The sequence below is a fragment of the Mustela lutreola genome, chromosome 2 (genome assembly GCF_030435805.1).
Source record: "Mustela lutreola isolate mMusLut2 chromosome 2, mMusLut2.pri, whole genome shotgun sequence".
In the NCBI taxonomy this organism is placed as follows: Eukaryota; Metazoa; Chordata; class Mammalia; order Carnivora; family Mustelidae; genus Mustela; species Mustela lutreola.
Window position 1 is genome coordinate 36,932,006 of NC_081291.1, and position 13,907 is coordinate 36,945,912.

At 43.5% G+C, this 13,907-nt stretch overlaps 1 protein-coding gene across 2 annotated transcripts in view; it reads right to left on the reverse strand.

Moving 5' to 3' along the window:
• EOGT (EGF domain specific O-linked N-acetylglucosamine transferase) overlaps window positions 1–13,907 on the reverse strand; it is a 37,054-nt gene that overhangs the window by 14,861 nt on the left and 8,286 nt on the right. For both annotated transcript variants that reach the window (XM_059161467.1, XM_059161468.1), the window contains 4 exons: window positions 13,341–13,435; window positions 12,884–12,988; window positions 8,158–8,264; window positions 5,271–5,374 (listed from right to left, as the gene is read on the reverse strand). In XM_059161467.1, the coding sequence (XP_059017450.1) occupies window positions 5,271–5,374; window positions 8,158–8,264; window positions 12,884–12,988; window positions 13,341–13,435 (411 nt within the window). The remainder of the gene's footprint in view (window positions 1–5,270; window positions 5,375–8,157; window positions 8,265–12,883; window positions 12,989–13,340; window positions 13,436–13,907) is intronic.

The following is a 13,907-nucleotide window of genomic DNA, read 5'->3' on the forward strand; positions in this document are numbered from 1 at the left end:
TATTTCCTATATCGTTAGCACTTAAAATGAACACGCCACAAACTTAATGAGCTAGGTGATATCACCATCCCCATTTTACAGATGAGGAAACTGAAATACAAATTTAAGTAATTTGCATAAACGGTAGTGGTGCTTGTGTGTTTGCAGGGCTGAGATTAAATCCAGTCTGCTTGCTTCCAGACTCAAAGCTCTTAATCTCCATATAGTGGTTTGCCTCATAGCAGGAAGCAGTTCTTTCTAGTACATTTACTGAATGCATTTCATTTTTGAAAAGTAGAAATTAATTATGTGTTCCATCAGTAAAAGGAAGGAGATCGATTTATTTAAAAATGGTATAACTTAGATTGAAAAATTCAGCCAAAAGAAGTAAGAACTATGCATTATAAGACAACATTCAGGGTCTACAGTGGGCTATACATTATGTTCATGTCTTTTCATCATTATTGCCTTCTTTTTTTCAGGTTTTGAAATTTTTATGTTGCACATATTAGAGTTATTTCAAAGTTACTGAGAACTGTTCGATGTAGTGATAAAGAAATTTTTTTCCCCTTCGATGTTTCTCCAGCACCATTCTAATAAAGGCCCTTCTCAAAACCATCAAAAATGAAATGTCCCTATTCTGGCTCAATAATAAATACAGGGCAATTAAAAGAAGTGATTCTAGATAGTTTCTTGCGATAAAGTACTTCAGATAAAATAAGGTACCTTTGAAAGGAAAATTTACTAATAAAATATAGCAATCCTGACTGATCCCTTTTCAGGGAAATCATGTATTATTCAGGAAAACCACCTCTAGAAGCTTCTTATGCATATCCCTCAACTTCAAATTAACTGCCATAGGGGAGAAAAGAACTTCCTTCTAGCCTCATGTTGACGAATATTTGGGTATACTTTTTTTTTTTCTAAGATTTTATTTATTCATTTGACAGAGAGAGAGACACAGCCAGAGAGGGAACACAAGCAGGGAGAGGGGGAGAGGGAGAAGTAGGCTTCCTGCTGAGCAGGGAGCCCAATGCAGGGCTCGATCCCAGGACCCCAGGATCACGACCTGAGCCCAAGACAGACACTTAACAACTGAGCCACCCAGGCGCCCTGTATTGGGGATGTCCTTAAAAATGGCATAAAACTTCCTCCTGTGTATGTCTCCAACTTAAACATGCTCCTAACCTATGACTTAGAAATTCTACTTCTAGGAATGTGTCCTACAGAAATGCTGGAATGGGGATATAAAGACACATGTCTACGGAAAGGATGTTTACTGCATTTTCCAAAATGGCACAAAAATGGAAACAAACAAAATGTGATAGTTGTGGGACCAGGAGCACATACACCCACTGAGGCGCACATCGAATATCCAAACATCCATAACATTCACCGAATTAATTACCATGTAACCACTAAAAAAAAAAAAAAAAAAAAACCCTAAATGTACCCACTTGGAAAGATGTCCCTGATATAACATGAAATTAGCAAATACAAGACAGCATATTTTCTGTAAGGGTATAATAGGAACACACCTTTACACAAATTTTACTGCATCCTTATGCAAATCCTTATATAAATTTTGGATAAGGATATACTTATATTTGCTAAAGTCAAGTCTTGTTGAGGATTCATAAATGTGAACTGTGGTTAGTCGCCTTTGAGGGAAATGGAGTTGGAGATGAGGAAGGAAAGGAGACTTTTTACTTTTACTCTTTTTTTTTTTGCACAACCCCATGACTTATTTATTTTATAATTGGAAGTTTGTACCTCTTGATCCCCTTCATCCACTTTCCCAACTTCCAACTCCCTCCCCTCCAGGGACAGGGGAATTTTCTTAAACAAAACAAAACAAAACAAAACAGTGGGGGCACCTAGGTGACTCCGTGGGTTAAGGTCATGATCTCAAGGTCCTGGAATGGAGCCCCACATCGGGCTCTCTGCTCAGCAGGGAGCCAGCTTCCCCCCTCCCTCTCTCTGCCTGCCTCTCTGCCTACTTGTGATCTTTCTCTCTCTCTCTGTCAAATAAATCAATAAAATCTTTAAAAAAAAAATATTTTATTGATTTATTTGAGTGAGAGAAAACATGGGGGCAAGAGGCAGAGGGAGAGGGAGAAGCAAGCTCCCCAACAAGCAGGGTGCCTGACTCAGGACTTGATCGCAGGACCCTGGGATCATGACCTGAGCTGAAGGCAGATGCTTCACCGACTGAGCCAGCCAGGTTCCCCGATAGACTTTTCTTAACTTTACATACCTCTGTTTTGTGTGAACTCATTATAAACAGGTATTATTTGCATAATTAAAAGTAATCATAAGCTATGCAACTACTCAGCACAAGAAAATGTGGGAAGTCTGCAGGAAGTCCCCTTTTATTCATGGCGCTTCTTAAGATCAGCCCTGCTGTGGCCAGAAACACATCTGCGGAGGGTCCCTCTGTGCATCTCTGCAGGCTGTGGCCTTGCCCATCTCAGCAAGGAAGCCGTGTGCCTGAGGACTGGAGAGGATGACAGGGAAGGCGTCCTCCAGGGACACTTTGTAAAAAGTCACTAAGACGCGAACAGCAGGCCACAGCCAGTGGCCCCTCTTCTCTCAGCTGCTCTGCCCCGCCTGGGAGGCTCCGCCACTCACTGTGGGAGGTGTGTGTCCCTGCCTTCCTGAAGGCTGCCCTGTGGCTTCCTCCATGGCCTTATCAGCAGAAGAGAAAAATGAGCAGCCACACAACACTCTAACACTGTCATCATCCAACCTACAGTGTCCGGTGGGCCTCGAGTCTGGAGTAACCTGGCAGAATCATTTGTCCCAAGAACCTGACTGAGCAACTAGTGAAGACCGCTCTGACCAAGGATGCCTGGGGGGCTTAGTCAGTTAAGCTTCTGCCTTCGGCTCAGGGCATGATCCCAGGGTCCCTGAGTGGGGCTCCCTGCAGAGCAGGAGCCCCTCCTTCTGCCTGCTGTTCCCCTGCTTGTGCTGTCTGTTTGTCTCTCTCTCTCTTTCTGGGGGGAAAAAAAGACCTCTCTGATGGAAGTATGCGGTTGAAAGTGTACGCACAACAAACCAAAGGAGATCGGTCACAGCAGGGGGGCCAATCCGCTCAGCTAAATCCATCCTGCCTGGGCCTGCCTATCGTGGCCATGATGCCCTCACGCCACGTGTCCAGTTAACGGAGTAACCTGGGACTTCTATCTATGGTGGCCAGGCTTTCTACCTATGCCCTCCCAGCGGGTGCAGAGAAGGGGAGTTTAACTTAGTTTAACTTACTTTAACTCAGTTTAACTTAGTCCACTTGAGGAAGGCATGAAAAAACATGCCACAAGGTATAAGGAAGCTTCTAGGAAAGTGTCTAGAAAACTTTCCATCAGCTTGATAGGATCTGAAGGGAACCAGGAAGGGAGGAGACAGAGCACTATGGTTCCAGGGCACAGGACTGGCGTCTCACTGACTGACGAGGGGCCCTGACTTCACCCCTCATGGCTGTGCTTTTACAACAATGGCCTGAGGCTCAGAATCTCAGCTTCCTCATCAAAATAAGCTAATAAAAATCCTGCTTCACAGAGGGTTGTAAGTATTAAATGAGATACCATGGAGTGTAATTTTTTTTTTTTAAAACACAACAACCCTGAGTTAATCATGCAGGGCTTCTGAGAGCTAGTGACCGTGGCCTAGAAGCACTTGCACAGACAGAAGAGGAGAAAGTGACCGTTGTGCCCTTTGCTCACAGAAACATGATCAAGAACAGAAACTGTGCCAGTCACTAAGCAGGCACACGAGAAGGTAATGGACATCCTTGCAAAGAAGAAACTAAAAAGAGAGAGTCTACATGTCAAGAATTATAGACCAGTTCTCATCGGACTTCAGGTCTATGGAGCAGGGATAAAGAAAACCTTTCTACGTAGCTTTACTATGAGCCTTGTATCAGTGAAAAAAGGGCATTCATGAAACCATTTCCCCTTCTGCAGGAGAACGTGACCTTCAGTGACCTGGCTGGCTCTGCTCTCGGGAAAGGAAGACGGCATGTGTCAAGTGTGTTTTTGGTAACCCTGCGTGTGATTTAAAAACAGCCTCGACAGGTATGTTCCATATGGACTGGGAAAGGCTACAGTGACTCTTGGAACTGGCCGTCTCTTGTGGGGATCCTGGGGGCTCTATCAGGGCAGCTTGTGTTGGAGATAGTGGCCCCCGTGGGATGTGAGGTATCGGTACCTGGATCCCAGCCCCTCACCCCTGAGCTGTGCTGTTCAGGCTTCTAGAAGGACTCTCCCTGGAAGAAATGTCTGCAACCGTCCTGCCAGCAAGCTGTGGTCCCCTGCGGGAACGTTCATGCCAAGAGGAGGTGCTATGAGCATCTTGTGAGCTGGAATGTCTAGGTCAACTTCCGATGATCACTTGGTGGCTGTCCCAACTTCCCAGTTTAGGCAACCTGCCATGTACACCATAAACCCCTTGTTCTCTTTGTCATTGTCACGGTCAACGTGCAGAGCACATGTACTCTGTGCCAGGCACTGAGACTAGCTGCACACTCTACAGTTCAGCTTCAAAAGGACACTAGCTAGATACTAGAATCATCCCATTTCACAGTTGGACAGACTGTGACCACTTTGGGGGTTACCCTGGCAGGTGGAGCAGGATATGGGAAGAAGCATGGAAAAGGCAGGCAAAGAAAAAGAAGGGAACAAACACTGCTAAAAACAGCAAAGCAAAGAGCAGGTGTAAACATAAAGCCATTTATACGTTTCATGTTTTATGTCTAAGAATTTATGTTTATGCCTAAGGCTTTATGTTTACACCCAAGACTCGCCTCCGTAGTGAGATGACACACACGGCCCAATGCGTCACCGAGCGAGTAGCAAAGGGAAGCAACAGTCAACCAAGGGCCGAGGGCAATGGCAGGAGGCCACACGGCTAAACAGAGGCACACTCTCCCCACGTGGTTCAGGTGGGGGGGTCAGAGAGGTTAAGCAAATGACAGTCTTCCCACGTGTGTCTCAGATCAACACCAAGCACGCATCTCTGGGGCTCCACCTGCCCAAAGGACAGAAATCGTCCACCGCCTGATTCAAAAATTCAAAGAACAAAGGTATATGCACACAAACCTATCTGCCTATACATTCGTGGATACGTTCGTGCAGAGACACATTCACACCCATCTGCATGTGTCTACAGGTGTGTATATTTCAATCTGTTTGTCTTAGAAAATTCCATTTCCCCACATCAGAGCCACACATCCACCAGGCAAAAGACAAAAAGCCAGGCAAAGACAAAGCTGAAGCAGAGAAGACATTCTTACTTACTGTGTCCCACATCACGATGTATACGTCTGTGCTGAATGAATTATTGATGTGCTGAGTGATATAAAGATTGATAAAGTCACAGAAGTGGTGATACATGTTCACACCTAGTATCGGAAAAAAGAAATCTATGTTGATTAACCCCAGAGAGCAAAGGATTCAACAATTTTTATTCTACCCCACCTATTTATGGTGTGATAGACTTTTAGCTGAAAATAATTGGGAGGAGAAAATTAAGAGTTTTCTCTTATTTCTCTTATTTCTACAGAAGGATCTGTACTTGGATAATCCTCAATTAACAGATGATTGGGTTCAAAAATTCACCTTAGAATTGGCTATTTAGAAATCAGGAATGCATTTTCCCATATACACTAAAGAACAAATGATCAGTAAATTCCAAAAAAAAAGTAATAGAAGTCTATTTAGCTCAAAATGGGGTAGAACTATAAGGCCAAGAAGACTAAGTTTATTTTTTATGATCACTTTAAAAAATCGATTAAGCAGGGGCACCTGGCTGGCTCAGTGGGTTAAAGCCTCTGCCTTCAGCTCAGGTCATGATCCCAGCATCCTGGGATTGAGCCCCGCATCAGGTTCTCTGCTGGGCAGGGAGCCTGCTTCCTCCTCTCTCTCTGCCTGCCTCTCTGCCTACTTGTGATCTCTGTCAAATAAATAAATAAAATCTTAAAAAAAAAATCAATTAAGCAATATCTATTTATCACAGAGATATCAACAATGATGGCACTATTAACATTCTGGTATTTTTCATTTCTGTCATTTTTTTCCCCTTTTCATCGTGATTTATAGCGTTGCTTCTTGGGAAAATATTAACTATCATTTAAAAGGGCTCGGTGTCTCATGTTCTCATTGAAAGAGGATAAACTTTGGAGTCAGAAGAACTGAGCTGAACCCAGCTGAGCCATTCATTCATTCATGAGCTGGTAACGTCCCTTTCTCTAGGAGAAATAGGAAATCTTTATACTTGGGCAGCAACTTTGTTAGGAGACACCCAAAGATTTTATGCCTCAAGGCACCCAGCCCCACACATGCCACACAGTGAAACCACAGTGAAGACTAAAGATGACCCAGATGCTCCTGGGTCCAACAGGGGGAAGGAGAGTGTGGGTGCAGCTATTTCTAAGCTGGTAAGCCCGTCATTCCAAAGAAACCGAACATGCATTCTTTTGACTGAGGTTTGCAGGAGCCAGTGTCCAACCTGGCAATACCCCAAACTAAACAGCCTGAAATTCCAAGAACTGACATGTCACACACGCACTTTAAAAGGTCAGAAAATATTGGCTGGATGAAAAACGGTGACTCTCAAAAGCAGAAATCACGGCATATTGTGACTTCCCTCCCACAGGGAAAATAATGTTGTGTGCCCAAAAACAAGAGTAAAAGATCTTCATTTTCAGTCCATGAGGTCATTCTGCTGTATACCCTCAAGGTAGACAGGGCTGCAGGTCAATTACATCTTAAGGGAACAGAAAGAGAAAAAAGAAAAGAATCCTTTGTAGATTGGTATCTTGGAGGAATAATCTGGAGACGACTCCTTTCATCATTCAGAACCACCTGACAAAGAGCGTATTTTCCGATAAATGAGAAAAAGAGAGTTCTGCAACAACACGTCCTTATTGGTGGGTAAGCACCCAGCACACATGAGCTCCTTCATGTGTCATCATCCAGAAGGTTCTCGAACAAGGACTGGGGAACTCAACCAGACGGGCGCTCGGTGGTGCAAGGACTTATCAAGGAGGGAGAAAATGCATGCTCGAGAATTGCGCCCCCAAGTAAGTCATGTTCTATAAAACGCTCATTTCTCTCGTGGGCAAGTCCATGCGGAAAGGGAACCAGGATGAGGGTGTAAGTCAGAAAAAAGAAGTAGAGTTTCTAATATAGGAGAGGAACAGCAAGGGTCTACACTGGCCTATTGTTCCCACTTGACACACTTTTCTGCCTGCATACCAGCATCCAAGTAACAGCTCCAGAAAGCAGGTCACAGCATGTGCTCCGCCCCTTTCAATTTGCATATTCAAGAAATGAGCCAGGACCTCACATGCAGTATTCTTATTGGCTCTCATTTCAAAAACCTCCACTTGTCTGGGTTTCTGAACCTCAAACGTTGTTATATAAGAATTAGGGCTCCAGGAGGCAGAGCACATTAAAAATAGCATCAATACATTATCGCAGTTCTGAACTAATCATGACAGAGGGCGCTCCATATTTCCCGGGGAAGTCCGATGTCTGGTGCGTGTGGACGCGGCACAGCAAGCCTCATCTCTCGGGAGGAGACAAGCAAGGCCGCGGGGCCCATGGTATTCCTCTCCAGGGTAACTGTCTCCCCAAGGGTAAGCCGTGCTGGCGAGCTGAAAGTCACAAGCTCTAAGTGTAAATGGGAAAATAATTCTAAATTTAAGCCCCCACCCCCAAGAATATACTGCCATGCCAGCTTGCAGAGGCATTTCAGTCATGGAAACCATGTCAGGAAGTTGCCAGAAGAGCTCAGTGGGCATTCCTTTTCCACCCATGGTACACACGTGGTTTTTACTCTTAATTTTTTTCTAACTCAGCACAATGCAAATCAAGTGATTAGAGAAACCGGGTGGTGTCAATTTCATTACAGAAGGTGCCCGTGTATATATAGCTTTTTCTCTCTTTTGATTCCGAATCATTTGATATAAATTTGAAGGTTCCCTCTAAAATACCAAAGGTATCAAATCATGGGAAGTTCAAAAGAGCTCACTTCTTCAGAGAAGAAAGCAAAATCCAAACCCACTATTTCATGTCCCGCAGCCTCCCAGAAAGTCACAGGAAATTACTATGTGCACATATCAAAAAAGGAACAAAGCCTCATTCACCAATAACTAAGTAAGGGACAAATTTAACTTCCCACCTGCGTCCAGTTTCATGAAATAGGTTGGTTTTTCAATAACAACATCACATTTAGCATCTTCTAGAGGTCTGAAGTTGAGCTGAGTATAGCTTTGTAGCTCAGCAAACCTGGAATGATGAATAGAAGACGGTTTCAAGGGGCTCCTCCTGAACTTGCGACTGCAACACTGTAACTGAGGATCTGTTCATTACCGGGATTTTCTTACTAGAATATGCTCTTATGAAGACATGTGGAACTTCTCCAACATACTAACATTTCTATAACTTGACATCAAATTTTAGCTTTAGCTCCTTAGCTGAGATGAAGAACAAAAATGATTTTAGGGCACCTCGGTGGCTCGGTGGGTTGGGCCTCTGCCTTCGGCTCAGGTCGTGCTCTCAAGGTCCTGGGATCCAGCCCCGCATCAGGCTCTCTGCTCAGCAGGGAGCCTGCTTCCCCGCTCTCTCTACCTGACTCTCTGCCTACTTGTCATCTCTCTCTCTGTCAAATAAATAAATAAAATCCTAAAAAAAAAAAAAGTCCTTTTAAAAAAATGATTTCAAATGTCAGCCTCGTGTGCAAGAGAAACTGGGCATTTTCTAGACAAAGAAGAAATTTACACATAGACTTGACTAAATACTCTAACATTAAAGTGGGAAGATGCAAGAAGACTTCCTGGGATCTTGTGATCGACCTCTTGGATGCTGAGAGAGATGACATTCCAAAAGTTACTGAGTACCTTGGGAAGACAGCACACAGCTAAGCTTGCCAGAGGAAAGTAAAGTCTTTTTCTCAGAAAATGTCTTTGGAGAACACCAGGGTGGCTCAGTCACTAAGCGTCTGTCTTCAGCTCAGGTCATGATCCCAGGGTCTTGGGATCGAGGCCCATATTGGGCTCCCTGCTTGCCAGGAAGCCTGCTTCTCCCTCTACCACTCCCCCTGCTTGTGTTCCCTCTCTCCGTATGTCTCTCTGTGCCAAATAAATAAAATCTTAAAGAAAAATAAATAAATAATTGGGAAAAAAGAAAATGTCTTTGGAGACCACATGGCAGTTTCCCTCCATATAGAAGAAGACAATCTTTGGTCTTGGCACGTGCCAAGAGGTATTTAGAGTTGACCTAAAGACTGTAACTCTTCACCTTTGAGACCACAGCTGATGTAAAACAAATATCAAACAAACCCCTTTAAAATACACACAATGCTGAATTATTGTGGTGGTTTCAAAATAATGTCCACAAATTCTTTGATACTTCTCCCTTCAAGAGGTTGAGATTAATTCCCTCCCCTTAAAGGTGCGCTTAGTGATTCACTTCTAACAAATAGAACATGGCAGGAATGATGGCACAGGACTTCTGGGATTAGTGTATACAAGGAGGGAAGCCTCCATCCCAGGGCACGTGCTTGTCTCTCACATGCACGCTTGTGCGCTCTCTGGGAAGCTATGCTGTGAGTAGCACTAAAGGAGAGGCCCATGCGGCAAAAAGATGACCCCTCTAGCAAACAGCCAGAGACAAACTGAAAGTGATAACATAAGTGAGCCTAGAAGCAGAATCCCCAGGCCGGGTTGAGCCTAGAGATGGCTACAGCCCTCGTAGGTAGCTGCTCCTGAGTCAGGGCTACTCAGCTACACGATCGCCAAATTCTGACCATCAGAAACTTTGTGAGTAATAATGAAGTGTGTTGTCTTCAGCTGTTAAATTTTGGAGTGGTTTGTTATCCAACAGATAATGAATAAAACTCTACCCTTGGTTATATCTTGGAGTAATTTGTTCCACGGCAATAAATACACCTTAGAGAACTTCCACCATGTGCAATCAGATATCGAAATGTACTAGGAATCAAAAGTTCCATTAGAATGGAAGAACTCCGTACTGCAAAACTCTGTTAAATGTTAAAAAGAAACAACAGGCCCAAAATGGAGTCACTTATGCTAAGCCTGTGTCACCAAACCAAGGCTTAATTGTTTACCTTAATTACAGTTTCAACCTTCTCTAGGAATGTAGTCTTAACCAGCCAGTCGATAATTTTCTGGTCTGCACCAATGATGTTATCTGCCACAGAGACCCTCCCTATCCCCCACAGGAAGATGAAGTGATCTCTCCTTTCCTTGTCTCTGCCCCCTTTTGCGAAGAAGAGTGTTCCATTTTGTACAGCTCCTGGAGCTCCTCTCTGTTTGCTAGATGGGATACTGACCAATTTGTGAACTGCTGAATAGAGCCAGCTAGATCTTCAAAGTTAGTCAGCTGAATTTTGATCTTCAACATAAGTTAGGGAAGATATTACACCGTAGACTATAAAATGCCATACAGATGTATGATAGATTATTATCCTGAAGGATCTGCTTAGCCTGAATGTTTGACCTCATTAACATTGAATAAGAGTATACTATGTGGCCTGTGATATTGCCATTTATAATAAGATAAATACATATTCGGTCTTCTTTCCCTTTTACCCACAGAGAGGTCCTGAAACCCTTGGAATTTCCAAGTGATAGGAGCCTGAAAGGTGTCTTTTGTTATGCTAACGAGGCACTTTTTGCACTCCCTAAGATTGGGGACTGGTCGCCAGGAGAACCAATCATGTGCTAGAGGGTTGGAGCTTTTGGTTCCACCCCACACTTTAGGGGAATAAAGTGGCTGGAGTTTGAATCAATTGCCAGTGTCCAGTGATTTAATCAGTCCTGCCTGCGTAATGGTCAATGATTTAATCAATCATGCCTATGTAACGAAGCCTTCATAAAAACTGAAAAGGAGAGGGCTCAGAGGGCTTCTGAGTTGGAGATGAAATGGAAATACAGAGACAGTGGGGTGCCTGGAGAGGGTATGGAAGCTCTGCACCCCTTCCCCCTACCTTGCTCTAGGCGTCTATTCCATCTGGCTGTTCTGAGTTGTATCCTTCCACAATAAACTGGTAGACTAGTAAGTAAAATGTATCTGAAAGATATCTGAGCCAGTCTAGCAGATGAATCGAGCCCAATCTATAGCCAATTGGTCAGAAGCACAGGTGATCACGAGGGCTTGCAAGGGGTCTAAATTCTGGGACCAAGCCCTTAACCTGCGGTATCTGATGCTGTCTCTGGGTAGATGGTGTCAGAAATGAGTGGAATTGTAAGATTTCTGGCTATTGGAGAATCACCTATGGGAAACCTGACACACAGGTTAGAAGTGAGTGCTCAGCTTTGAATAAAGGGGGACAGCAGGACATCTTTGGGATGACAGAACAGTTCTGTATCCTGATTGTGGTAGTTCCTGCATGCCTGTGGATATGTGAAATAAGTTTCATACAACTATGTATCCAAGATAAAAATTTTAAAAGGGTGCACATAAACACTGGTGAAATTTAAATGTGTTTAGTTAATAATACTGTACCAGTGTCAATTTCCTGGTTTTGACCATTGTGCTAAGGTTACGTAAGATGTCATCATTAGAGGAAGCTGAGGGAAGGGTTCAAGGGGAACTCCTTGTATTATTTTTAGATTTCTATAAGCACAAAACTTTTTAAAATAAAAAGCTTTTTTTAAGTACCCTAATTTCTTAATTCCTAAAAATAACAAATCGGACCACAGAACTAGCTTATTATTAAAAATGTTTTAAGTCGAAATGTATCCCCCAATTTATATACAGTTCAAAAAGCTGATCAGAGGGGCACCTGGGTGGCTCGGTAGGTTAAGCCTCTGCTTTCAGCTCAGGTCATGATCTCAGGGTCCTGGGATCGAGCCCCGCATCGGGCTCTCTGCTAGGCAGGGAGCCTGCTTCCCCCACCACCCTCTGCCTGCCTCTCTGGCTGCTTGTGATCTCTGTCTCTGTCAAATAAATAAATAAAATCTTAAAAAAAAAAAAAGTTGATCAGAGGTGTTGAAACTCAGGGTAGGGTTTACAACTATGAAGAGGAGCCTGGGGTGCTTGTGGAGCCCAATGCAGGGTTCATCCCGGGACCCTGAGATTATGACCTGAGCCGAAGGCAGAAGCTTATCTAACTGAGCCACCCAGGGGGCCCCTAATGTGTATTTCTTTTAAAAAAGTGTTCCTAAAACACATGTACAATTACAAGGAGTTAATAAAAATTCATTTTTGAACTGATTTTTTTTCTTTCATTAGCAATCAGTTATTCCTAGATCATACTTCCTCCTTTTTTTTTAAAAAAAAGATTTTATTTATTTATTTGACAGACAAGAGATCACAAGTAGGCAGAGAGGGAGGCAGAGAGAGAGGGGGAAGCAGGCTCCATGCTGAGCAGAGAGCCCGATGCAGGGCTCGATCCCCGGACCCTGAGATCTGACCCAAGCCAAAGGCAGAGGGTTTAACCCACTGAGCCACCCAGGCACCCCACTTCCTCCTATTTTAAAATACACATTTAATTCAAATACAACTTATAGAGTCACTCTGTAGCTACCACTTCCTTGAAGCTCATGTCAAATTCTCCATAAATAAGTAAAATTTTCCATTCCAAAATCCCTTTCTGGGGTGCCTGGGTGGCTCGGTCGGTTGGGCGGCTGCCTTTGGCTCAGGTCATGATCCCAGCATCCCGGGATGGACTACCACATCAGGCTCCCCGCTCAACAGAGAGCCTGCCCCTCCCTCCCCTCTGCCTGCAGCTCTGCCTACTTGTGCTCTCTCTGTATCTCTCTGTCAAATAAATAAAGTCTTTAAAAAAAAAAAAAAGAAAAGAAAAAACAAAATCCCTTCCAATGTGCCAAAAACAAACGCAAATATTTTAGAAGCATGTTTTAAAAAAATAATAATCTCACCAAGACTGCAGAGGGCTTTTGCGCTGACCTTGAGACGTCAACATTCGCGTGTCCAGTGCACAGTGTCCTCCGATTTCACCACTCTGGAGAAAATCTTCCTTAAATCTGGTGGGTGACCAAATATTAAGCTGAGTTTGAGAAATTTTATCACTACGTAAGCACATGGGCTGTTAACTAAGGTGGCTTACCGATTTCCAAAATCAGTGTGTTGGAAGAATTTAACTCGATTATAAGGGAATGTTTCAAACATACACAAAAGGAGCAGAATGGTACAGAAACCCGAGGGACCCATTATCCAGCTTTGCAATGATCCACTTGTGGTCTGACTACATCTTGCACCCTCTACCCATTCTCCAACCTCATCGCCATTTTATTATGAAGCAAATCCAAGGTCTATCCCTGGACCTGGAAATATTTCAGAATTTCTGTTAGGTTTAAACATCAACCACTTCCATACCTGTCATGGTTTCTCTTGATGTTTCTTAAATCAAGATAGAGATTGGCTGCTCTGCAGTACTGAAGGTAACGGGAACACACCAGACTTGAGTCATGCTGAATTGAGGTGGAACAAAAAGAAAGAAAGAACTCTGGATACTAACATTTCAAGGACATTCTCAGACTTGCCAGGCAAGTTCACAGTATGTCCACCTTCAGGTTGAATCACACAATATGAGAACAGCTTCTTCTTTTTTTTTTTTTTTTTTAATTTTTATTTAGGGGCACCTGGGTGGCTCAGTGGGTTAAGCCTCTGCCTTTGGCTCGGATTATGATCTCAGGGTCCTGGGATTGAGTCCCACATCGGGCTCTCTGCTCAGTAGGGAGCCTGCTTCCTCCTCTCTGTTTGTCTGCCTACTTGTGACCTCTCTCTCTGTCAAATTAAAAAAAAAAAAAGTTTAAAATTTTTATTTAAATCCAATTAGTTAACATAGACTGTATTATTACTTTTGGAGGTAGAATTCAGTGATTCATCAGGAGAATAGCTTCTGAAAGTCTGCTTGTGTGGATGGGTTTTTCCCCTCTCCAG